Raw genomic sequence first — 27953 nt, 5'->3', positions numbered from 1 at the left:
GACAATATTGATTTGGTTTACAGAGAAATAGGTATTTTTTTTTTCTTCTTCTCCCCAAAGCCCCTCAGTCCATAGTTGTATGTTCTAGCTGTGGGTCCTTCCGGCTCTGTTATGTGGGACGCCACCTCAGCATGGCCTGACGAGCAGTGCCATGTCTGCACCCAGGATCCGAACCACTGAAAACTGTGGGCCACTGAAGTGGAGTGCATAAACTCAACCAGTTGGCCATGGGGCTGGCTCCAGAAATAGGTGTTCTTTATATTAGTTAAATATCTATCCTTAATTATTAAGACTTTGAATATAAAATGCATGGCAATTCTTTCCTAAAGTGGATTTTGAAAACACATAATTTTAAGTGACTTTGCATGACATATGAATTCACTATCCCTTTGACAAGGTTTGTAACACATGAATGTATATGACTGCATGTTTCCCAAGGCATCTTGCTTGTTAAAACAGATTACAGAGTATTAGGATTCTTAAATAGTTCTTTATTATTTTCATGCCCAATAAAAATATATTATCAACATGATGATAAATCATTGGAAATATTTTAATGTAAAAATATTCATTTCATATACAATATTGGAGATAAGCCATGTAGAACTTGGGAATCATGGGTGTTTGCAGTCAACAAAAAGCAATGCTTTAATTCTAAGGGGACTGCTTAATAGTTTTCAAAACAACTTTGTGTTTGTCAGGTACCTGCCTTTCAAAAGCAGCTTGGGTCAGAAGACCTCCGGAAAAATTTAGTTGACTTGTGGAGCAATTAAATCAGACCAGGGGACATGTTGATCTGGGGGCTGCAAGTGACATTTCTACCTGCCCCTTGTCATGTAGACCTGATGCTAACCCTGGTCCTGAAAAAAGATCTGGAAACCAATTCACATAGTTTTATGACTAAAGTTTAACAAGATAAATACACTGAGATGTGTTCTTACCTGGTTTTGTATGTCTATGGTGCCTGGCATCTAATAGGTAAATAATATCTTGAATTAACTCAATCTGGAGGACCATTTTTCCTTCTTTAAAGATTTTATGTTTCCTTTTTCTCCCCAAAGACCCCGATACAGAGTTGTGCACCTTTAGTTGTGGGTCCTTCTAGCTGCGGCACAAGGGACGCCACCCCAGCATGGCCTGGTGAGCAGTGCCATGTCTGCGCCCAGGACTCGAACTGGCAAAACCCTGGGCTGCCAAAGCGGAGCGTGCAAACTTAACCACTCAGCCACGGTGCTGGCCCCTGGAGGATCATTTTTCTGATGAAAAGAATTACAACCAATGAAACCATCCTATGACTAATGAAGGAGACAAAAATCAAGTGCTTATGTGTAAAAGACAGTATCTATTAAAGAGACTTATGAGAAACCAGAAGAGTTTGAGGCATCCTGAAAATCTGCTTTCAGAGATAACCCTGCAGATCTGCTCTTCAATCTACAAATATCCTTACAAATATCTGTTATAAACCCAGTATCTTCAATAAACAAAAACAGCTGGATAATGCTACACAGACTCTGAAATAATAAGTGTAGCTGCCATTTCATAAACCATTCATGATGTGTTATGTATTCTCATCCCATGTGTGACTTCAATCAAATCTTTACATCAGCACTGCAAAGTATTTATTACCCCCATTTCACAGGGAAGAAGCCTGAGGCGCAAAGGGACAAAATAAGGTCCCACAACTATATAGTAGGAACGTTGGGATCTGAATTAAGTCTAATTTGAAATCCTTTGCTTTTTAATACTTCATTTTCTCTTTACAGAAGATGATAATAATAATAATCCTAATGATTGCAGGCGACGGACTTTGGCCAGAAAGCCTTCATATAAGAACAAGGAGGTTTGGACTTCATCCTGTGAAGCAGTAGAGTGTGGACAATGTTAAACAGAGGAGTTAATACAGATAGGCTAAGACTCATTGGATTTTGTTATAACACTCATCAGGTGCAAATTTGTTTTTAAAATTTGAAAATGCCATTCAAAACAGGCCAAATTTAGCATCAGACTGTCAGTTGTATTTAAAGAAATATGAACCACAGCACCTGAACACTGACAACTGCTGCACAGCAGAAACAATTCCAATTCCTTATCAAGTCAAGGCTTCCAGACCCTTTTTCTTTCATATAAGTCACTGAACTCCAACTGAGGACATATTAGGTGGGAAAACTCTAAGGGGTAATTAGCAACTTCTTAAAAGTGTTGTGTATGTTTCCTTTAAGTGGAATTAAGGAGAGACTGATAGTGCCATTTCTCGGGGACTGTCCCCTTCTGAAGTTCGGAGCAAACGCCAACTGCTGGTTAGGCCACAAAGCTGCACAACTTCTATTAACTCCTGCACGTCCCTAACAGTATGCACTTAAAATGAGCCAAGGAAGTACTAACTAGTCTTTAAACTTTCTTGGCAGGAGTTATTCTGGTGTAAACTTTCATTATCACACCTCTGTGAAATCAATGAATTATTCAGTGGAATATCATCACTGAAATGTACTGAAACAATCGGGCTGATGGAGAAGAAGATGAAAAAACATGTGCTTTGGCCAAGCATCAGTATTTTTCCTTTGTACAAAAATGTAAGAGTTTAGCTGCAGACTTGGTTATAACAACAAAAACACCACCACACTGGAAATCGAATTTACCTGAGAGGGAAACTTAATCTGATCTAGAGCTGCATCCCTGAGAGCAGCATTAAATCTCTTTGTCTTATTCCAGCAAAATGGCTGAAGGACTAGAAAACATCAACATACATATTTTGGAAGAAAGAGATAAATCCAACAGGTGACTATTTCATCGAGCGCTCTTAATTCCTGGATGCAAAAGCACTATGGTTCACTTAAAATACATAAACGCCGAGGGGCCAGCCTGGTGGCACAGCAGTTAAGTTCACACGTTCCGCTTCAGCGGCCCAGGGTTCACTGGTTCGGATCCCGGGTGGGGACATGGCACCACTTGGCAAGCCGTGCTGTGGCGGGCCTCCCACATATAAAGTAGAGGAAGATGGGCATGGATGTTAGCTCAGGGCTAATCTTCCTCAAAAATAAATTAAAAAAAAAAGAAATAATACATAAATGCCATCGTGCAGTGTGAGTACCAGTTGGGCTAAAAAAACCACAAGTCAATTAGTCATATTTCTGTTTTATATTTGTTAGAGGATAATGTTCTTTTTAAGAAAGGTAAAATCACACTCCCATACAAATGTAACATGAACAAGTGCCAAAAATTTTATTCAATTATTAAATTAATTGGTGAGGGAACCAGTAAGATGTTACAACCAGTTTGAAGGACAATTCAAAGAACAGACACGTATACAGGCAATCAAGAATGCTGATACGGATTTGCTAAACTGATGAAAAATTGGTCAATAGCCAGAGGCAATCATCAACAAACAATCATCCCACCAGACAATCATATCTATTCCTATTATTTTTTTACAACTCGGAGTTGACAATTAGCTTGATGACAATCAAAGACAATGACAGAGAAAGGGTGCACCAAGTGGGGACACCCTGTGATTGTATTTTTCCCATTTCAATGACTTTCACAATTTTCCCACTACAAAAGGCTGAATAAATCTATTAAAAAGGGTTAATCACCAAGTGTAATGTCCGATAAATTATTCAAAAAATGTGCTATGGCTCTTGGTAGTACCAAGCATGTGTTCTGAAATAAAATTATATTTGCATCAAAGGTTGTGTTAGAAAAATAACTGTTCTTAAAAGACAGAAATAATTTCTTTGAGGTAGAAAACATGTTCAAGAAGTGGATATACACCTAGATGTTAGATACAGATTACCATTTTGTTCACGCTAAAAAGAAACTATCAATGACACAGTTCAGAGGTAGTTTCTGAGCAGAGGTCCACAGAGATATTTTGAGGACACAAAAAGAAGGTCAACAATTGCCAATAAAGAGAATGATGTCTCAAGAGATGGTAAAGCGGCTTTCCTACTCAGACTACAAACCAAACAGAATTACCATCTCAAGTATATCAGTTGTTATTGTGTGTTAAGATCAACACTGGGGAGAGTGAAGCAGTATAAAACGTATATAAATATAATATATATGTATATACATATATATACATAAAAGCATATACATATATGTATACATATTTTACATTTTCCAGCCAGAATTTAGAAAAACTAAAAAGAAAGAGAAATGAAGACAAATATAATTTCATTTTGTCTTGGAAAAGTGTGTCTATATACATACACGTACATGCATGCATATGTACATACAAGTACGTATATGTATGTATGTGGATTCACTGTATATGATTACTGTATGATTATTCAAATACAATCATATGATTCTTCAAATATTATTATATATGATTTTTCAGACACTACATGATTACTCAAATGACAATTCTGATCTCTGTTCTGGGCTATCTCTGCTTTGTTTTCTCTCAACTGTCAAGTTGCGGGTTTTCCCCACTCTAGAGAATGGGCCAGGCCCACCTGGGATGAGAAGGCTGACTTCACAGGCTGGAATGACTGCTTACAGGGAGATGTGGGAGTTGTGATTTCCTGAGCAGAGTGGGTCACCCCAGTGAGCGCGGGGGGCACGGTGCCCTGAGAGGCATCATACACCCCTCATTCATAGGGCGGCAAGCCGAAGAGCTCGGGCTGGAAGTCCTGCAGGGAATCCAGCACGAGGGTAGCCTTGGTGGTCAGGTCACGGCGTAAGTTTCTATCTGGAACCATGACTACCTGCATCCCAGCTGCGAGGGCTGCCTCCACCCCGTTGGGAGCATCTTCAAAGACGAGGCACTGTAGGGTGAGGAAGAAAAAGAAGGTTGAGACGGCCTTTTCCGTAATCAGACACCTAGACTGTGCTTTGATTGCCATCATCACTGTTGGCTGTGTTACCTTCAGAGCAAGACAAGGAGAAGTGGAGGCTTTCCAGCTTACGACCTGTGGCAAGGAGGGTGTGCGTCTCTTAAAGGGTCCTGGGGCCTTCCCATGGCTGCTACTTTAGAGAGGAGAGGTTCCCGCCGCCGCCACCAAAGCATTATTGACATGTGGCACAGCTGGGGGGTTTGATTCAGATCCAAAAACCTGTTCAGTCAATAATTGAACATTCAAACCACGAGAGGAAATTGTGAAAAACAAACATGTTTTCTTTTTCTTTTTTTGGTGAGGAAGATTTGCGCTGAGCTAACATCCTTGCCAATCTTCCTCTTTTTTTGCTTGAGGAAGGTTGCACCTGAGCTAACATCTGTCCCAATCCTCCTCTATCTTTTTGTATGTGGGATGCCTCCACAGCATGGCTGAGTGGAGTAGGTCTGTGCCCGGGATCCAAACCCAAGAATCCAGGCTGCCGAGGTGGAGCACGTGGAACTTTAACCACTCGGCCATGTGGCTGGCCCCCAAACATGCTTTTAAAATGTAAAGTAACTTCAGAGTTGGGTCATGTTTTAGGTACTGTAGTTTGAAAATTAAATGGTTAGGGTGTTTTGGTGAAAAGTTCAGCCCTTGTGTGTGCCAGTGTTATGCAACAAAAATTTCATTAGCACAAAGATGTAGTGCCACATGTGGTATCTCTTTCAGTTTATCTTGTAAGCCCACTTATTTTTTTATCGGGATGGCCCACACTCATTCAGACACCCACATGTAAAACGGGGTGTCTGTGCACTGAATTTGTCAGGGAGCTCCTAAACGTGCCATCATGTGATCAACACTACGGTAAGTGTCACGTCAGGACTCACTCAAAATGAGAGATCCAAAGTCTATCCAACGCTAAGGTGGCGTGTCACCTTTCTATCAACACGCACTTAGAAACTTGCCTGAGTTCCTGGAACCTGCACACTGAATATGCAAGTGGCTTTATTAATTCTTTTCGATTAGGATTCTGTAGGGGACATCTGTCAAGAGGGTTCCTCCCCTCACTGCTGTGAGACACTCTGCTCCATTCACTTAGTAGCCATCACTCTTCTCCAAAGTGCCTGAGAACTCCCAGGATTGCTGAGGGGCACCCTTCCACTCTCCCCTCCCCTCTGCTCCCAGCCGGACCTCCTGCCTTCTATCACAACAAAGTTCTCTCCCACCTCTTCAGCCAGTGTGGTAGCAGCCCAGTGTGCTGTGGCCCGGGAGGGGCTCAGGGACGCCGGCTGCAGGTGCAGTGTGACACCAGAAGTTGTGCATCTTCTGATGCCTTTAGGTCAGTGGAAAACACACACACAGACACTCACAGTCACTCACACCCGCTCTTGCAGTCCTTCCCAGTGGTCTGTTCTGTAGCAAGTACACTGACTTTTCTCTCCTCCTCCTCCTCCCTTCCTTTCTTCCTGCAGTCGGAGGCTGAGACACTTCATTAGCTGACTCCCGCACAGGGCCGAGACAAGACTAAATGAGTCACCACATGTCATAACAAGCCAGTGCTAGGCCACCTTCAGAGTGAACCAGTCTGCCCGGGAGATGGGACTTGAGTGCTGAAACCTGGTAGTCCTGGGCACACAGTCCCGCTGCCTTCCTCTGAGGACTTCTGAAGGCTCTGGTTCTCTCAAGCTCTCTGCTTCTACTGTGACACGCTGCTGTCCATCTGAGGGGGGAAGCGACTCCTTCCACCATGCAGGTTTGTTTTCTTAGTTATCTGATTCAGAGACTTCCTGTTGGTGATATTTCTGTGCCTGTCTGTTTAAAGTTATGACCTGATGGTATTCTAAATGTCCTGACTGTTTTATCTGGGACCATAGATAGGCCCTCAAATGTTAAATGACATTTTGTTTTTGAAATACCCCTGTGTTCTCTGGGGATCTGGACGGTCTGTGCAGTCCACCTATGAAATTTCAGGAGGGTCAGAGAAGAGATTCTGCTCATCCCTTGGGGTAGCTGTGCCTGGTTGAAGTCACAAAAGCAGCGTTCACTCTGTATTTGTGTGAGCTCCTTCCGAAGGGCATGGCAGGCGGGCATGAGGCAAAACTGGTGGCTCAGAAACTGTGGCACCTACAAAACGAGGGGCCCACCACGTCTGTCATCACCTGAGAACACGGCGGAGTCGGTGCACATCTGACAGCTCTTTCCACATGTTTATGTTCCAGAAAATGAAAGGAGAGATGTCAAGAGTGATGAGGAAAAGCTTTACAGGTATTTATGGCACCGAGAGAGGGAAAGTAACTGACACATCCTCTTTTTGAAATTTTTACTGTTTCTGAAGGTGTGCACATGCTATTGGTTTCTGTTTTCAATTCATAATTTGCCCTGACTTCATTTTAGAATTAATAATCCAAATATAGCACTGAGATCTGAGACATAATGGATAAGATGAACGTGATAGAGGAAGCGAGCCCTTCCCTTCCTCCCGAGCTTTCAGGGAAAAGCCAGAGAGACAGGCCAGTTAGCGTGGGTTTCTTCAACTAAGCCACTCACAACGCTGACCATACTGAAAGGTCAAAAGCGACTGTAGTTTAGCCAAAAAAAACTAACGGAAACCCTGATTGTGCACATTGTGTGAATGGCACCAAAATTCCTTTCGTTTTCCTCCATTCACTTAGTAGCCATCAAAAGATGCTTTTCACAGACGTTAGCTGGACTTGCACATTTCACATCAGCTAAAAGAATTTGAGAAATGTGGAGATACTAAAACAGAATTTGAGGTTTTTAAAAGCTAATGGGCCAGTCCACTGGAGGGAGGGGTATATGATGAGAATCTGGTAGGAACACTCAGGGGGTGGTGCAGGAATGCGCCGCTCATCAGAAAAGAAAAATGCTGGACCTCGACACCCAGACATTGTTGTCACACAAACTAAACAGAGCAGCCATTTATACCAGGCAGAAAACAGACACCAAACAGGAATCCTGCCGATAAGAACCACCTGCCCTGGGTGCCCGTGGCCAACTGCACCACAAGCTGCACACGGGACTTGACTCTTAGTGATATGACAGCATCTGGAACTACAGGTTTCTTCCATCTTCTTCTTCGAAGCAGCAGAATTACAAAGCAGAATACTATATTTTAAAGCAACTATAAAAATGTCTCAAAAGGTTTTATGTCTTCATTACTCTCCATGTCCTGATTCCTAAGATCTAATGTGCTTCTAAGGACCATGCACAGAGAAGAGCACCTAAAAGCTAGACATCTGATAAACATTCACAGCATCGCTTGTCCATCGGAAACCAGAGAATAAATCTTTAAAAGTTACCCACAAAGGGGCTGGCCCAGTGGTGCAGCTGTTAAGTGCGCACGTTTTGCTTTGGCGGCCCAGGGTTCGCCAGTTCAGATTTCAGGTGCAGACATGGCACCGCCTGGCAAAAGCCATGCTGTGGTAGGCGTCCCACATATAAAGTGGAGGAAGATGGGCATGGATGTTAGCTCAGGGTCAGTCTTCCTCAACAAAAAGAGGAAGACTGGCAGTAGTTAGCTCAGGGCTAATCTTCCTTAAAAAAAAAAAAAAGTTACCCACAAAGACTCTACCTGCTAATCACAGGACTTAAGGGTCATAAAACCATTGGAAGATATAAGCTAAAATAATATAGCTTATATCTTGCACAAATAAAAGGAGGAAGTGTTTTTTTCATTCAAATAGCAAAATATTTTGGTGCAGTTTCTATCTGCCTCACTCAGCTACCGTGAAAAAGAGTTCCACCCGGTTGAATCCTGCTATCTCCTCCTTCTTTTTAAGGACTTCTTTCTTCCCTTAGCACCAGCCCAGCCCTTCCCACCGTGCGCTGAGTACACTTGACCTTACACTCACTCAGACCTGCCTGTGAGACGTGAATTACGTATCTGCACTGTGTCTCTGCGGAAAGCAGCTCTTCCCCAGAAGGAAAGGCTCTTCAGCTATTGTAAGCAGGTGGGAGAGGCTGGGGAGCAGAACCCCGTTCTCCCTCCTCCACCTCACATTTCAGCCCTCCGCCACAAGATTCACGTGGACATGTGCGTGGATACACATTTCATATCACTTTGACTAATTTAGTGATTTTTGCAGCACAGCACATGTAGCGTGTACTCCAGGACACACTTCCAGGAATCGAAGAAGTGTCTGGGCAGGAAGAACATTCTTCTCACAGCGGGTACTGACACTGATACACTCAGCTGTAACTAGGCGGGGCTGGATTAAACAGACCTTCTCAGGGTGCCAGGCAAATCCTGAGCATCTGCTGCATGCCTGATAAATTCTGGGAGAGGGCGCAAGTGTCCTTGTACAGGACTTAAAGCAACAAAGGGGCCACCGAGTGTCCGAGCTGGAGGACAGCGGCCGGCCCAGCCCTCTCCTGTCCCTGGGCGGGGATCTGAGCCAAGGGAAATTCAGAGAGAATCTGAAGGTCACAGAAGCACGCAGGTGACAGAATTTAGGAACAGAGCCCGGCTCTCCAGAACCCAATGTTCTTTTCACTTTAGCAAGCTGAAGGCTAAAATATACCTGAATTCCATCTCGAGGAGAGGAGATGAGCTTAATTAAACTGTACCTTGAGGGGTTTAATTTAGAAAGAATGACATTTCCAAGTACCGGGGAGGTGAAGCATTTCAGGGGCCTATCACCCGGGGCTGCTGAACTGACTTCTCTGATGATGTGTAAGCTCAGCAGAGCCCTTAAGACGGCCTACGTCCACGTTCTTCACCGGGCTACTCATCAGCACCTATGGGGCAGTTAAAATGCCCTTGCACTTTAATTTTTTAAAGATAAGTATCACATAACTAAGATGTTCCATTTTATAGCTAAGAAGTTCCATCTAATAGAACCTTTGTCTGCCAGGGGCAGGGGGAATGGACAGAAGTGGATGGGATTAGGCAAGTGCTTCAGAAGCAAAAAGGAGCTTGACGGTACAACGGACGTTAAGGCAAAGGTGATACCAAACTGTTTGACGTGGTGGGCGTCGGGGTTGCGGTTCTGGCTGAGGGAAGGAGAAGGCACTCTGTGACACGCTGGGTTTGAGACCACTGAGAGAGGTTCAAGCAGGGAGATAAGGGGCCTGCACATGTCATGGGTGTGAGCTGGAGGTGTGGCCAGGTTGAATGGCACTACCAAAAGAGAAAGGGGAAGAGCAGGGAGGGGCCCTGGGCAGCCCCGAGTTTCTCTGCGGTGAGCAGAGAGGATCCAGGAGGACAAAGCTCCAGGGCCAGGGACGGGCAGGAGGGTGAGAGAGGAGAGGCAGCGATAGCGGCCGAGGTGAGGGGCTTTTCCAAAGGGAGGGACAGTCCCCACAGCGTTGTCATATTCATCTCTTAGACATGATGTCAGACGGCCTGGGTGCCCCCTTCATTCTCATTTCCAGGTAGTGTTTTACCATCAAATCCCACACAAGTTCGAAGTGAGTCACCGCCCCTCACTGTGCCCTCACATCCTTTCTCTCATCAGCTCAGGTGAACAAAGCACAGGAAACAGATGGGAGCTGCCGCAGAGGGGAGGAGATACACCAGGTGAACAGACACTCTTCAATCCTGCCCCTCCAATCCCTTCACACATTGTCCAGACCGACCTGAGATGACACTTGGTCACTGACTCTGTTTTCAACAATCACAAGTGGCCATTTTAAGTTCTATGCTTTTCTGGAACTAGTAAACTTCTCAAATATAACTACATCATCTCTAGGGAATAAAGCTTTTCTTTATGGTTAGGGACACACAAAATTTGAAAAGAAGGTTCCAAGGCTCTTCTTGGAATTTCCAAATGTGGGAGCATCTGTTCACTCAGATTCCAGGTGGACCCAAACCCTTTGCACCCTTATGGATCCCTGTGTGATCACAGAACCACACTCTGGGTTTTCTCTCTCTCGGAGACTGGCCAGCAGATGCTCGGCACAGTGGAGTGAGGACCACAAAAACTGTCCAGGGCTGGGGGTTCCTGGTGGTCCTCCAGTTCCCCCAACACATGCCAGACGGATCACATGCCACAGTTACTTTTAACTGCTGGTAAAATAAATGACAGTCCTTGGCCAATTGAGATGATTTAGTCACCCTAGTTTAAACAAAGTGATGGGGGCGCATTCTATTTTGGATATCCTTCAAAAAAACAGAAAATCATCCTTGAGTTTGTTAAACGCCATCCTTGGAAATTATTTGGGACTATTAACTTACTATTTATTTAACCTAGAATGTGACTAATTCAGTGTTTCTCAATCATTTTATTATCACCCTGCCCCCAAGGAGACTTTTCAGAGGTTTTTTTTGCCCCAATAGGCTCCCCCCATGATATGCTAATAACACAGAAGGGAAGGCTAAGACAGAATCCTGGAGTGATGAGTAAGGAGAAGGTGGCCAGGCTAAGGGGTTTACCCCTTTGCAGGCTGGCGTGGGGAGCTGGGAGAGTGAGATGGAATCAGAGTACAAGAAGGCTGTTACATTAGTGTTTCACCAACAGTCAAAAGGCAAAACCACTGATTTACGAAGAAATTCTGGGCACTGTTGGTTAAATGTTATGGCTCCCCTATTCTAGCAGTATTGTTTACTTACTGCCTAAGAAGATAATTTGAGGGCATGGCTATGTAGTTAATTTTTTGGAAATCCAAGATACAATTCATCCTTTTAAATATCTGGAGCGGTGTCCAACTTTTCATTCTGTGATGGTGGCTTAACAAGATAGGTTACACGCTACATGCTATTACAATGGCCTCCTGAAATCTATCATTCTTTCCAGTTGCAGATATGTGAAGATTTCCCAGCCTCATGTACAAACATACACAGAACAGTACTGGTACAACCACATTATAAGAACAAACTGTAAAAGAGCCCCCCAAGTCAGGACACCAATCACAGTAACAGATGTTGCTGCTGGCATATCGTTTCAGCAATTTACATTCTGTTTGATATGTGTGTCTGTATATACGGATCTGGAGAAGGGGAAAAAGTTAATTGCTTAGCAATCTATTTACTAGGAATTATGCTGAACAAAACTGAACAAAACACAAATAGATACAGCATCGAGGTCTCTGTCATTGCAAAGGAAAATGGTGTTGCCATCATTTTTGTTTATTCAATTCAGTTGATCTGAAGGGGCCAGGAAAATATCAAGAGCAATTAGTAACTTTGAAGACGAACATCCATTCAGTTGATCTTGGAAGAAGGGTGTATCGAAGGAATATCGCATTTTCTGTCCACGGAGATTAAGTCTCCCCCACCACTCCATTAGCTGTAGTGAATAGCAGGCAATTATGTTTTTAAATAATGCAAATATGGTATTGTTAGAATGTATTCTAGGCCTGTGAGTTGTTGTATGTCCCATTTCTTAATGACAGTCGGAAAAATCTATGCATGGCTGTGTAACTCAGTGTAATCAAGACTATCTTGTACTATGGTCTTTATTCAAAGGCGCTGCCAGCAGGGGGAGATGCTACAGAAGGTCTGGTAAACCAAGAGGATGAGAAGGAAAAGATGTGAGGTCCTTAGCATTGAAGACCTCACTGGGAGGGAGGTGTGGACGGGATATGCAGCGCGGCACAGCCACTCGGGTGCAGGCAGGATCAGGGAGGAAAGCGCAGGTCCTGGACAAGAGGCCTGGACGAGCTGGAGAGCAGGTGTGCTGAGAGTGAGATAAAGTGAAGACATGGTACGAGACGAGGATCAGGGCACCTGACGCAGTGGTCCAGAGATCCTTGGGGCTGGCCATGGGGTCAGCTGGTCGAAGTGGGAACCAGCCCAAGGGCTAGTGGCAAGCAAGATGCCCTGAGGCCATGTGGAAGATGAAACTGCCTGGGAGGAAGGCAGGCCTTAAGAACCTGAGGCAGGGTCATTCAGAAATGAGAGCACCCTGCGTTTGGCCAGCTAGATGCTGAGCACTCAGAGGAGGGGGCAGGAAAGTGACATGGGGGTGTCTGGAAAAGGAAAACAGGGACCCCATGGTGGCGAAGGGGGCCCAGAACACGGCACAGTGGCTTCAGAATTATTTTGTGCTGAAAACATTTGAGAATCAACAGCTGCAGGAAGAGGCTTTTTCTGCCATTCTCCTTATCTTCTGAGAAGCAAAGGCTCCCTCAAGAATTCAACTGCCCTAAGTCCCCTCCAGGGAGGGAGTTTCACAACCAGGGAAGGTTGATTCTTATCTCTGAAGAGAAGTCAGCACAGGTCAGCACCTGGATAAGAAATCGCCTAACAGACACTGTCATAAAACTGTCATATCTCCCATCTGTTCTCCTAAGAACTCATTTATTTTTCCTAAAAGTCATTTGTTCTCCCAGAAGTGCCCTTCTGAGTCTCCACAACCCCTATTAAGATAAGCACAGATTCTAACTGTCTCCTTGAATCACATTTTTTTGTGAACGGGCACATACCTAGGTGAATAAAAGTCCGTCTTTTCTTTTGCTAATGTGTCTTTTGTCAGTTTAATTTACAGGCCTCCAATAACTAATCTTAAGAGAGTGCAGGAGATGTTTTTCCTCCTGATGGTGTAATCTGGGAAAGCAAGCGACCTCATCCATACACAGAACCTCAGTGGGGACACCAAGTACAGGCAGGTTCACTGAAAGAGAAGGGGAGCATCTGTGAAGCTAACAGTGGAGATGCCTGAGATGTTTCTTACAAGATGAGGGAGGGCCTGGTATATCAGGCTGCAAGAGATATGAAATAATACTGAAGACCAGTGACCAGAGGCCCTTGTGTTTTGCTCAGTGGTTGTGGATGACAGGAAAAGGTGGCCTTGAGGCTTGGGCAGTGATGGCCAAGGCTGCCGGGTCCCTGAGACCCCTGGAGATGGCTGACTGTGGCATGGTGACTCTCTTCACCCCCAAGGGGAGGTTCCTTGTGGCTGTGCCTCCAACAGGGGTCTGGGGGTGAGACTGAGTAAGGACATCCCTCCAATCACCCACAAGACAGAGGCCCCGCACAGCCCATCTGACTGCAACTGTGAACTTTCAACCTGTCACAAGCAATGCAGCCACTTGTTTTCTAGTGTTCTAGGAGGGCAAGAGAAGTCTTCAGAGAGTAACAAGCAGCAGCAACAGCTGATAGCCCACACCCGTCTGCAGACTTCAGGACACGTACAATGCATGAGAAGAGGCATAGAGAGTGACTGTTAAATTAACACATTTCGTTGTCAGGAGATTATGTAAGCTATATTAATTACCATTTCACCTAGCAAGCAGTCAACTCAGGCAATTACTTCTATAATTGAGGGATGGGCCTGAGTTTTATGATGAAGACCTCGTACAGTTCATCAGAACTTGCCAGTTAAAATGCATCTGTCATTTGTTTTTTACTCTTTAGGTGCACAAAAGCTTAATGTGCAGAACTTTTGTAAAAACAAAACAAGTAACTTTAAAAAAAAACCTGAAACTCAGCTCCTGCCATTAACAGGAAAAGTAAAATATGAAAAGTAGCGATGGCTCTGCTTTTTAAAATTGATTTCAAGTTTTACTTGTAATGTTCCCAAGAAATCATGTGTAAATAAGGCCACCATTTTTATTTTACAACAGAGATATACATTTTTGTGGCTAGGCACACAAGTGGCAGACTCAGGAACTGGCACACCCACGGGGCCTGGCGGTGATTCCCGGCTTGTCCCTCAACCTCCCACAGGACTTGAGCCCCCTCGCTCATGCCTGCCAGTCTCCAGAAGCTCATGTGCTGTAGAAGCTGGACAAGGACCACCTCTGTCCCACGGGGTCTCTGAGAGTCCATGGACACTCCACCTGCTGAGTGCCTCCCTGGCATACAGCAGGCTCTCAATGAGTGATTACTAGCGTGAGGTGGGGTTAAGGTGACTTTTGAATGTGGCATTACTTTTGCTTATTTTTAGCACAAAAGAATGATACACAAATAACTTAAAGGAACATATTTTCAATGAACACTTAATTACTGCATGCCAGCTCTGTTAGGCGTTTTCTCCGAGTAAAATGGTAACACTCACATCATCTCTCTCTTTCACACCACTGGTAGTGTACTACTCACCTAGTACTGCTACTGCACCCAACGAATTTGCTGACATCCCCAGGATAAGAAAGTCTCGATGGCCAGTGAGTCTCTCTAGTGACTTCAGAATCGCATGAAATGCCCCTGAACTCTGGAGGTGCGCTACAGCTGTCTATGCGCATGCCTGCACTGCGCCAAAGAGAGAGCAGCCGGTCGCCATCTGAGAGTCACGTCATATTTCAACAAGCCGCTCTGCCCCTGCTTCACATGTCAGGGAGACAAATCCAAGTACAAAATTACAGGTCCCTCCGCAACCAGGGACACAGTAAAATCCTCCTTTAGTGTTACAATATGCACACCACATGAGGAAAAACCCAAAAAGCCTTAATTATATTTGCCTAAGAAATATGACAAAGACAGGTTTCCTCTCTGCAAGCCAAATATACCCACAAATAAACGTGGACTAGCAACAAGGGCTATGTCCAGAACACTTGAAGAGCTAAATTCTTAAGATACGCAACTGCTCACTTTTCTTTGACAATTCTGAAACAAACACTGTCGATGAGAACAACGTGGGGGTGTGAAAACCCCATTCAGCAGGCCTCTCTAGTTGGGTGCCTTGTTAAGGGAAACTTATGCGTATGGCAGCTAGGGGCTTGTCTTGCTTTGCAGGGTGTCAGTGCAATTGGTCTCATACCATGAACATGTGCTTTCCATGTAAACTTTGTTTCCATATGTACTTTAAAACGCGGAAACACTATGTTTCCATTAATGTGGCGCCTTTCAAAAGAAGGACCACCTTTCAAAAGAAGGACTGCCTGTAGTTGAAAGAAATGGAGTATCCTCTTCCTTTAATGGTCTCAGCTCTACACCCAGATCACACCAAAGGCAAACCTCGAGTCTTTATCAGCTGTAAAGACAGTACTGAAAGCAGGCACCTGCGTGCTCTGAATGCTCGCGGTACCCTCACTTTATCTGTGAATAGAGAAACAACAAGTTGCCCCAAACAAAGAAAATGGCATTTCTACGAAGAGGGCTTTATAACCTGGAGGTATGGAAAAATTCTTTAGGAGAGAGGGAGAAGTTCTTAGGAAAAAACAACAAATTTCTATGGAATTTACAGTAAGATACCAAGCACACCACACAGATGTCCTGATAAAAGCAGCTGACACAGGTTCCACCAGGATGTGTTCAGGCCACCCCTGAGGGCTCAGCTTTGCACCTATGGCTTAGTGGCTGGGCCATCTCAGGCTTGTCCCTTGTCAGACAATTGCTGTCCAGTTGGATCCAACAATGAGATTTCAATCAGCCCACATATGTGTATCACTACAAATGCATCACCACTGTCACTCAATGATTCTTTATAGCTGTGAAACAATAAAAAAATATACATTTGGTCTTTGTCCCCAGTTCTTGGCACAGAGTTCCTAAAACCCTTGGAATTTCCTAAGCCACTGGAGCATCTTGTGTTCTTTGTAATAAGCCCCTTTCAACCAAGCCTGAGTCTCTGCTCATCAGGCGACACTTGGTGGGCCCCTAGACGGCTTCAGTCATGGGGCTGGTCGCCAGAAAGACCAAGGCATGATTACAGGGTTGAGACTTTCAGCCCCACCTCTGACCTCCAGGGAAGGGAAAGGGGCTGGAGATTGAGTTCAATCCCCAAAGGCCAATGATTTCATCAATCATGCCTGTGTAATAGAACCTCCATAAAAAACAGGGTTCTCAGAGCTTCTGGGCTGGTGCACACATGAAGGTGCTGGGAGGGTGGGATGCCCAGGGAGGGCATGGAAGGTCTGCACCTCTCCCATACCCATACCTTGCCTTATGCATCTGTTCCACTGGGCTTTTCTGAGTTGCATCCTTTATAATAAACCAGGAAATGCAATTAAAGTGTTATCCTGAGTTCTGTGAGTCATGCTAGTGAATTATCAAACCAAGAAAGGGGGTTGTGGGAAGCCCTAAATTTGCAGTTGGCTAGGCAGAAGTGCCAGTGGCCTGGGCACCCCATTCGTGGCTGGTGTCTGAGCAGGGGACAGATTTATGGGACTGAGCCCTTACCCCATGGGGTCTGCACTAACTCCAGGTAGTCAGTGTCAGAATTGAACTGAATCATGGGAAGCCCAGCTAGGGTCAGAGAATCAGAGAACCACACAGGAGTTATGTATTTCGACATATTTTGGCCTTTACAGGGTCAATGTAGGAAGTCAGATCATTTGCCAAAAAAATAGATCATTCATTAAAGCCCCAGCCATTTGGCTGCATTTGAAAGGAAGTTTTTGAGCAGTTATCCCTAAGCTTATGATTTGTGTAGTAAATGGCAGCGTCCCATCTCTGGCTCACTGTTTAGTGACGAGAGGCAAACCCTGAAAAAACCTTTCACAGAAATACTCTTCCCTGAACTAATGCCCAGCAAAGCACTAAGTCTTCAAAGACAGGAACAAGAGGGAGCACTCTGTCACCCTGAGGAATGCCCTCCCTGCTGCTAACACACTTATGTCACCAGCAGGAACCTCCCTTTCAAGAACATCTCCCTATTGTTTTGGAATCTGCATCTGCAGAGACTCCAAGCTAAGCCCTCCACCTCAGCTGTCACAGCGCAAGGAGAATCTGGAGTAACGCTGAACAGCCTCCGTCGACTTGCTCTAAATGCTCTTCCGAGTCACAGAAACCACTTGCCCCATCTCCATGCGGACCCTGCATAATGAAGCAGCCCACAGAGGCAGGAGGAGGGGGCCTTCAGCACAAAGCCCCACCAGCGGCTTCCTTCCAGTGGAGAAACACACAGAAGCCCGGAAACTGTGATGGCAAGAAGAGGTCCCTGTGAGCAAAAACTCTGCAGTCACAAAATTTCACTTGACAAACACTGGGGTGAGGGGTAGTGAGTTCTGATGATTTCTATCTGCAGTGCAATGGAGGTGTGCCTTTGAGTCTGCTCATTACAAATAAGGACGTTGTAGCCCCACATCAGTGAAGGCCTCCCTTTCCTGCCAAATGTCCATTAGGCAGTGTTTTGCCAAAGGTCAGCTTTCTTAGATATGTTCCTGCATCCCAGATTTCAGCCAGGTCTCACTGACCTGGTGACTTGGGGTGGCTACACTCCCCGACAGACTGAAATGATCTCACTGTCCTCCTCTCATCCAGTGACCCCACCGCCCTTCTCTCCAGGTCTAAGAAGCCCTCTGTGGCAGCCGTCCACAGGGACCACAAAGACCTCTTGCATTTGACAAACAGCATTAACAGATGCGGCCAGCTGCTGCCATTTCTCACCACCGCTGGACTCACCTTCTCCACGGGAGGAGGAGGAGAAAACCGCTTTGCACAAGTCAGAAATATGTCTGGTTCTGGCTTCCCCTTCTTCACCTCAGGGTCATCGCCCAAAACGGCATGATCAAACAAGCTGAAGAACTCCTTGTGTCTGCTGGTCTTCAGCTCGAATGGCCCGGACCCAGAGCTGGTGGCGACCGCGAAGGGTACATTGTGCTTCCGCAGATGGTGGATCAGTTTTTCTGCCCCTAGGGAGGAGGAAGGAAAGCCTTCAGTGAGGCGGAGGAGGGACCTGGCCACAAGGCCTTCCCAGCTAGCTCTGTGACCCCTGACTCTGCTCCCTCTTCTCAGAGAGTATCTGATCCAAGACACACTCTCTTAAGAGGGGTTATCAGCTCTCAAAGACCCTACTCAAAACAAAAATCAAGGAAGCAACTCAGAGCCTAGCAGTAGCATTTCCCAAAGAAAGAGAAGGTGATTTTCCCGGAAAGAAGCGTTGCTTTGTTTGCAGATCTTCTCTTGCCAAAATGCAGAAACCAGCAGAGCTGCCCTGGGAGGCACCTCTGCACCCGGGAGGCGGCAAGGGGCTTGGGGAAGGCCATGATCCCAGCGGGCCTTGTGGGCCAGGTTCGTGTTCTGAAGCACTGAATAGGCTATGCTTTTGGTGTTTTCTGGAAAAACCCTGTATTCTACAGAAAGCAGTTCAATCGTTCCTCATGCTACTGCCGGGGAGAGGGAATCAACAAACGATCTCCACCAGGGGCTGAGAGGGAAGGCCGCAGCTGAAGGAAAGCTGTGGCACTAAGTAATAAGGGATTAGAGAGTTAAGTAAACTGGCTTGAGGCAGCCGAGCAACAACCACCCCTGAAAGGAACATTTCCCACGCTCTCATCAACTATGAGGATTAAGTACAGAGAGCACACAGCTTAGTACAGTTCTCCATAGAGCCAACGAAGAGAGGGCTGGTCATCCGAAATGAGTGAAAAAGGCTGATTAGGAAAACAGTAATGTCTAAATACACACAAAGTGCTGTGCTATCTAAAATACTATTTTAAACAATCACATAATCATTACTGTTTTAATCATCACATGAGGCAATGTCCCTACTTTCTCAAGTGCTGCAGAAAAGACTGACATAGTCATTTTCTCAAATACCTGAAACCATTCAGGAAGGCAACAGATAGTGTGAGTGCTGGACCCTTCAGATAAACAGTCCTGGGAGATGCTCAAAGGAAGGCGTGGATCTCAACTCCATGCCAGGACAAAGTTAAAATTCTGTCAAGAATAAAGCAAAATAGGGGCTGGCCCCATGGCCGAGTGGTTAAGTTTGTGCGCTGCACTTTGGCGGCCCAGGGTTTCACCAGTTCGGGATCCTGGGTGCGGACCTAGCACCACTCATCAGGCCATGCTGAGGAGGCATCCCACATAACAGAACCAGAAGGACCTACAACTAGAATACACAACTATGTACTGGGGAGGGGTGGGAGGGTGGGGGCTTTAGGGAGAAGAAGAAGGAAAAAAAAAAAGATCGGCAACAGATGTTAGCTCAGGTACCAATCTTCCAAAAAAAATAAATAAAGCAAAATCTACCACTCTGCTGGATGTAAAATTCACAATGTCCAACATCCAGTCAAGAGTTACCAGGCCTGCAAAGAAGCAGACAAATATAACCCATAACCAAGAGGAAAAAGTGATCAATAGAAATGGCAAAGATGACGGAATTAGCACATAATGACCTTATATAACAGCTTTATAAATATAAATATGTCCAAGCTAGAGATTATCAGAATAGAAAAAATGAAAACAAAAAAAAGTGAGATCTAACTACATATTGTCTACAAGACACTACTTATCTATAAAAACTCAGGTTAAAAATAAAAGAAAACTATATATTATGTAACTACTAATCAAAAGAGTCAGTCATGCTGCATAATAACATTTCAGTCAATGATGGATTGCATACACAATGGTGGTCCCATAAGATTAGTACCATACAGCCTAGGTGTGTGGTAGGCTATAGTGTCTGGGTTTGTGCAAGTACACTCTATGATGTTCACACAGTGACAAAAGGCACCTAATAATGCATTTCTCACAACATATCCCTGTCGTTAAGTGATGCATCACTGTACTAATAACAGACAAGTGGTCTTTAGAACCCCAAATGATGATTAACAGAAATAACTAGAGACATTTCATAATGACAAATAGGTCAATTTATCAACAAGATAGAATAATTCTAAATGTATATGCATCAAATAACAGAGCTTCAAAATACATACAGTAAAAACTAATAGAACTGAACGGAGAAACAGACAAACATAGATGGAGATTTCAAACTCCTTTCTCAGTAACTGATAGAACCAGGAGAAAATAAGCAAGAATACAGCAGACTTCAGAAACACTATGAAGCAACTTAACTGAATTGACGTTTATATAACACTTCACGCAACAGCAGAATACAAATTATTTTCAAGTGCACATGAAACATTCAATGAGACAGAACATACTATGAGCCATAAAACAATTCTCCAAAATTTTTCAAAAATTAAAATCAAACAAAGTAAGTTCCCTGATGACAAGAGAATTAAAACAGGCAGCAATAATTGAAAGTACTGGAAAAACCACAAATATTTGGACATTAAACAGCACACTTCTACATAAGACGTGGGACAATGAAATCACAAACAGAAATTAGATAACATTTTGTAGAGAACAAAAATATAGCATATCAAAATTTGTGGGATACAGCCGGAACATTTTTAGAGGAAAATTTATAGCATTAAAGGCTTATATTAGAGAAGAAGAGGGTCTCAAATCAGTGATCTAAGTTGCCACATTAAGAAACTGGAAGAAAGAAGATAATCTAAGATTTCACCTTAAGAAAGCGAAGGGAAAAGAGCAAATTAAAGCACAGGAAGGAAAGAATAAAAATAAGAGAGGAAATCAATGAAATATAAAACAGAAAAGATAATACAGAAAACCAATTAAACCAAAAGCTAGTTCTTTGAAAAGATCAAATTAACCGGTAGACCGTTCACTAGACTGACCAAGAAAAGAGAAGGATCCAAATGTACAAATACTAGTGATGAAAGAGAGGACATCGTGACAGACCCTAAAATCACTAAAAGGATTAAAACATAGTATTGTAAGCAACTTTATGCCAATCAATTCGACAATTCAGATGAAACAGACAAGTTCTCTGAAAGATACAAAGCTCACTCAAGAAGACGCTAATAAACTCAATAGCCCTATATCTGCTAAAGAAATTGAATTTGTAATTAAAAACCTTCGTACATCTAGGATCAGATGACCTCACTGGTGAATTTAGCAAACATCTGAGAAAGAAAGAATACCAATCCTAAACAAGGTCAGAAAATGGGAGGGAACACTTCCCAACTCATTTTATGAGACCAGCAATTTCCTGATATCAAAGCTGACAAAGTGATGCAAGAAAACGACAGATCCATATATCTCATGAACACACACACTTACTTTCAGACTTACAATCAATTTTAAACCAGTGCAAAAGTATTTTACATGAAGAGTTTCTATTGGCTTTCAATCCATTCATTGAAAATATTAAAATGCCACATCAGTCAATTAGTTGGCAACAACCACTGATTAATATTATGGAGGATTCAATTTATTAACTAAATTAAAAAAAAAACACCTTTCCTTTACTGGCGGATGGGATAAAAGAATGCTCAAAACAAAAATATAGCCAATAAGGAACCTTTGTCTGGATATAGTAATTAAAGCTAAGTATAAAAATGATCTCAATTTAAAAGAATTTCAAATTACTATATTACACAAGAGGAAACCAAGATTTTAAAAAATAATGCAGCATATTTAAACACATGCCTCTCTCTAAAAGATACTGGAAAAAGAAAATTTTGATAGAAAAGTTCTTTGGTGCTGTTCATTTAAAAAATTTGAATATAGTTTATTTCATGTTAGCTTACCCTTCTAACATTTCTAGTTCTGTAAATATTTTGTAATGCACCCATTGTAACAGTGCAGGAATATATATAGACAAATACACACAACCACCCTATAGTGGAGTGCATACTCAAAATGTTTACTGACAGGGGAATGAATCAAAAATGGTTTTGGATGATTGTTTTAAATCAATCACAACATACTGAGGTCCCTCAAAATGTCTGAGACCAGTACGAACATAAAACCTCAGAGAAGGACCTGACTACAGCCCTCCGGCTGTGGGACATCAGGAAATTAAGCGTCCTCTTTGTGTCTCCATTTTGTCACCTGTCGAGTAGCAAAGATTAAGTTTCCTTGTGGAGCTGTTGTGCGGGAATGCAAGTAAGGGGTCATGCACATAAAAACACAGGGGTGATCGCTTCAGATGCATGCAGGTAAGCCACAAATAAATATTAGCCACTGTCCTCACCATTAGATAAACCTACTTTCAGGTCATAGTCATTAATACATCACTCACATCTCCTGATTCCTAATTGCCTGATTCCTTCAAAAACTTCTGTATCCTTGAAATACTGTCTATCAACTTTATCTTATTCAATCATTCTCCCTGAGAAGTGAAAGGCTAAAAATGTAAATGGAGTTCTGTCCTGCAGAGAAGCTGGTTAATTAAGTAGACACATGAATGAGACTGAGCAACAGCTTTCAGCTTTCAGCGCTTGGGGTGCTTACTGTGGTTTCAGGGAAGGGCAGAAAAACAGATACATATTGCTACAAAAAATCAGCTCTCAGAGGATTAATCTACAGGGAGAGAAATACAAAATGTGGAGAACCAGCAATCTTGATACAAGAATGCTTCCCTTTTACTTCATCCTAGAGACCCAAGAGTGGTGAGAAAGAACATGGACACTGCCATTCGAGTGGATTTGGAAAGACTGAGAGTTGACCTGAGTTCTTTAAGCTAGGTCCTTGAATTCATTCATGGAGTGGATATATCCATTGAAACCTTACTCAGGAGTTACCTGTAACACCTCGCCCTAAACAGAGTCCTGCAGTGAGGAGATAATACAAATGGGGACGTGACACCACTTACAGAAACGTGCACATCATTAAGCACCATGTGTGTTCAGAACCATGGAGTGGGTGCTAAGTCTAGATCTCTCTGGAGTGAGACCTAAGAAGAGAATGGCATGTGTCACTGGGGTCAGCCCATGTGGTGAGCAGATGAATGCCACCCAGCTACCCATAAGCAGAAGAGGCACCCACGCTGTCCTGGGACCAGATACACTGTGTGGGACACTGCCTAGATCTTCTACACATGCATTCTGGTGACAGTGCTCAGCCCCTCCTCGCCCCAACCCTTCCATGTGTAAGGGGGCTGGAGCATACAGCCTCTCTCAGAAGGTGACTTGTGCAACTGCCTGAAAGGTGAGTAGGCTAACACCATGGTGCCACAGATCAAAGGTATGTGACCAAGTCCAGTAAGTTGATTGGTGGCTCCCCAAAAGAAATGTCCAGGTCCTAACTCCTGGTGCTTCTGAACAACATGAACTTATTTGGGAAAAGGGTCTTTGTAGATGTGATTAACGATCTTTGGAGCGAGATCATCCTGGATTTAGGGTCAGCCCTAAATCCACTGACAGGTATCTAAGTCTGTTTGGGCTGCCATAACAAAATACCACAGACAGGGTGGCTCATAAACAACAAAAATGTTTCCCGTAGTTCTGGAGGCTGGAGGTCTCAGATCAAGGCCCTGACAGATACAGTGTCTGGTGAGAGCCCTCTTCCTGGCTCACAAATGACCGTCCTCTCTCTGTCCTCATGTGGTGGAAGGGGTGAAGGAGCTCTCTAGGTTCTCTTTGTTAAGGACACTAACCCCAGTCATGAGGGCTCCATCCCCGTGGCCTAATCCCCTCCCAAAGGCCTTCCTCCCTAACACCACCACAATGGGGGTTAAGGCTTCAACCTATGAATCTTGCGGGGGGACCCAAACATTCAGTCCACAGCAATTAGTGTCCTTAGAAGAAGAGGAGAGACACAGAGGAGAAGCCACGTGAAGACAGAGGCAGAGATCAGAGTGATGTGGCCACAAGCCAAGGGATGCCTGGAGCCCCCAGACACTGGAAGAGGCAGGAAGGATCCTCCCCTAGAGTGCCAGCTTGGGGTGCAAGTGGGAGCCTGGAACAAGCGGAACCTATTATTGGGAGTTGGCCTTTTCACTGGTGGCCCTCAAAATGTCATTATTTGACTTTTTCTTTATAAAGTAACCTTTGTCTCCAGAGAAGAATTCTCCAGTATCTTGTTGGTTGTGCATACAAAGGAGATGAGGTGAAGGGACCCTCAGCGGGCAGATGTTCCTTTCATCTCCAATTGTCTCTGCATCCTCCACGCACCTGATCATTTGAGATCTTAAGTCTTTCTGGTTCAGTTTATAAACAGAATACAATATGCTATTTTCTACCTAGGGTGGCATCTTGGATGCACAGAGTGGGGCGGAGGGCCCAGGGGTTCAGCCACTTTGCATCCAGGATTTCAACCACCCTGCTGTTTTCTTAGCCCTCTGTCCTATCTGGCCTTCTTTGAAATGCACATCCAGCTCACCATCTGTTTTTAAAGGGGGAGAGTCAAAAGAAGAGTATCTCATAACATGTGAAAATGATATGAAATTCAAATTTTAGTGTCCACACGGAAAGCTTTGTGGGAGCACAGCCACACCCATTCGCTTCCTATTGTCACAGTTTAATAATGGGAACAAAGAAATAAGTAAAGAAAATGAACGCCTACACATAGAAAGGCCAGCGGTGACTTTTTCTGAATACAGTCACCTGACCATGACTCCAGGAGGTCACCTGTCCAGTGGAATTCAGGTTTGGCTTAGATAAAAGAGGTGATGGAAAGAATGCAGGAAGGACAGAAAATAGGGGGTGAAGCATGTCCTTTTAGGGTAGAAAACCTGATCTATTTTATTACTATTTTGGCGACTGGCACATCATAGAACAAAAATCCTATGGAAAAATATGTTTCTGGATCCGCAGGTTTGCACCAGCCTTTCTTTTTACTCTACAGACAGTCCAACATTTTCCCTCTCCATCTTTCTTCCCCTTCAGGATGAGTATAATTTCTCATCCTTGTGCTTCATCCTAATCCTTTCAGAATGTCAAAGTGGTATCTTCTGACCTCGGTCATTGGTTTGATCTGGGATGATCTTAAGTTTCTCCCATCCAGTGTTATCTGTGGCTTTTCCTCATACTCTTGGAATCCTCTCACCTCCAGGGTATGTGTGGTGTATGGACATGACCTCTTGTTTTCAAAGAGAGACTTTGGAATCATGGATAAGCATTTACTCTCATCTGTGAGGCTAGTAAAAATTAAATTAAGTATATACAAATTCTAATGCTAAAAAGTAAGATTCTTAGTATCCAAATAAACAAGTAGATAAATAAGATATGAAACTAGAAATCAACTACTGGAAGAAAATCAGAAAAGCCGCAAATGTGTGGAGATTAAACAAAATGCTACTGAAGAATCGGGTCAATGAAGAAGTCAAAGGAGAAATAAAAAAATATCTGGAGACAAATGGAAATGAAAATATGACATGTCAAAAGCTTTTACTGTACAGTAAAAGTGGTTCTAAGAGGGAAGTTTATAGCAACACAGGCTTACCTCAACAAACAAGAAAAATCCCAAATAAATAACCTAAGAGTGCACCCAAAGGAACAGAAAAAAAGAAAAACCAAAGCCCAAAATCAGTAGAAGGAAGGAAATAATAAAAATCAGAGCAGAAATACATGAAATAGAGACTAAAAAACAATAGCAAAAAAAAAAAAAAATCAATGAAACCAAGAGCTGGTTCTTTGAAAAGACAAACAAAATTGACAAACCCTTAGCTAGACTCACCAAGAAAAAAAGAGAGAAGGCTCAAACAAAGTCAGAAATGAAAGAGGAGAAATTACGACACCTCAGAAATACAAAAGTTTATAACAGAATACTACGAAAAGCTATATGCCAATAAAATGGATAATCTAGGAGAAATGGATAAATTTTTAGAATCACACAACCTTCCAAAACTGGACCAAGAAGAAATAGAGAATTTGGATGGATGAATCACCAGTAAGGAGATTGAAACAATAATCAAAACCCTCCCCCAAAATAAAAGTTCAGGACCAGACAGCTTCCCTGGTGAATTCTACCAAACATTCAAAGACTTACTACCCATCTTTCTCAAACTCTTCCAAGAAATTGAAGAGGACGGGAAGCTTCCTAACTCTTTTTATGAGGCCAAAAATGACCCTGAGACCAAAACCAGACAAGGTCAACACAAAAAAAGAAAATTACAGGCCAATATCACTGATGAGCATCGATGAAAAAATCCTCAACAAAATACCAGCAAATCGAATACAACAATACATTAAAAAGATCATACACCATGATCACATGGGATTTATTTCAGGGATGCAGGAATGGTTCAACATCTGCAAATCTATCAACGTGATACACCACATTAACAAAATGAAGAATAAAGATCACATGATCATCTCAATAGATGCAGAGCAAGCATCTGACAAGATACAGCATCCGTTTATGATAAAAACGTTGAACAAAATGGGGATAGAAGAAAAGTGCCTCAACATAATAAAGGCCATATATGACAAACCCACAGCTAATATCATTCTCAAGGGAGAAAAACTGAAAGCTATCCCTCTAAGAACAAGAACAAGACAAGGATACCCACTTTCACCACTTTTTTTTTTTTTTTTTGAGGAAGATTAGCCCTGAGCTAACTGCTGCCAATCCTCCTCTTTTTGCTGAGGAAGGCTGGCCCTGAGCTAACATCCGTACCCATCTTTCTCTACTTTATATATGGGACGTCTACCACAGCATGGCTTGACAAGCGGTGCCATGTCTGCACCCAGGATCTGAACCGGCAAACCCCGGGTCACCGAAGCAGAATGTGCAAACTTAACTGCTGCACCATCAGGCTGGCCCCTCACCACTCTTATTTAACATAGTATTGCAAGTCTTAGCCAGAGTAATCAGGCAAGAAAAAGAAATAAAAGGGATTCAAATTGGAAAGGAAGAAGTGAAACTGTCACTAATTGCAGATGACATGATTTTATATATAGAAAACCTTAAAGAATCCACTAAAAAACTTTGATAAATAATAAATGAATGCGGTTAAGTTGCAGGATACAAAATCAACATACAAAAATCAGTCGTGCTTCTATATACTAACAGCGAAGTAGCAGAAAGAGAAATTAAGAATGCAATCCCATTTACAATTGCAACAAACAGAATAAAATATGTAGGAATAAACTTAACCAAAGAGGTGAAAGATCTGTACACTGAAAACTATAAAACATTGTTGGAAGAAACTGAAGAAGACACAAAGAAACGGAAAGACATTCTGCGCTTTTGGATTGGAAGAATTAACATAGTTAAAATGTCCACACTTCCTAAAGCAATCTACAGATTCAATGCAATCCCTATTAAAGCTGCAACAACATTTTTCACAGAAATAGAACAAAGAATCGTAAAATTTATATGGAACAACAAAAGATTCCAACTAGCCAAAGGAATCTTGAGGAAAAAGAACAAAGCTGGAGGTATCATCATCCCTGATTTCAAAATATATTACAAAGCCATAGTAACTGAAACAGCGTGGTACTGGCAGAAAAACAGACTCACTGACCAATGGAACAGAATCGAGAGCCCAGAGATAAACCTACACATCTATGGACAGTTAATTTTCGACAAGAGAGCCAAGAACATACAATGGAGAAAGGAAAGTCTCTTCAATAAATGGTGTTGGGAAAACCAGACAGCCACATGCAAAAGAATGAAAGTAGAGCACTATCTTACACCACACACAAAAATTAACTCAAAATGGAAGAACTAAAGTTATCTCTATTTGCAGATGACATGATCTTATTTGTAGAAAACCCTAAAGATTACACACACACCTGTTAGAATAA

At 43.2% G+C, this 27953-nt stretch overlaps 1 protein-coding gene across 1 annotated transcript in view; it reads right to left on the bottom strand.

Annotated features, from left to right (window-relative positions):
- Window positions 1-3195: 3195 nt before the first annotated feature.
- PUDP (pseudouridine 5'-phosphatase) overlaps window positions 3196-27953 on the bottom strand; it is a 60462-nt gene continuing 35704 nt past the window's right edge. Inside the window, exons 3-4 of the mRNA XM_046674067.1 lie at window positions 18064-18293; window positions 3196-4769 (exon numbers count right to left, since the gene is read on the bottom strand). Of these exons, the coding sequence (XP_046530023.1) occupies window positions 4593-4769; window positions 18064-18293 (407 nt within the window). The 3' untranslated portion in view covers window positions 3196-4592. The remainder of the gene's footprint in view (window positions 4770-18063; window positions 18294-27953) is intronic.

The sequence above is a fragment of the Equus quagga genome, chromosome 10 (genome assembly GCF_021613505.1).
Source record: "Equus quagga isolate Etosha38 chromosome 10, UCLA_HA_Equagga_1.0, whole genome shotgun sequence".
Classification (NCBI taxonomy): Eukaryota; Metazoa; Chordata; class Mammalia; order Perissodactyla; family Equidae; genus Equus; species Equus quagga.
The sequence above is the reverse complement of the archived record's forward strand: the minus strand, read 5'-3'. Positions and strand labels throughout refer to the sequence as shown.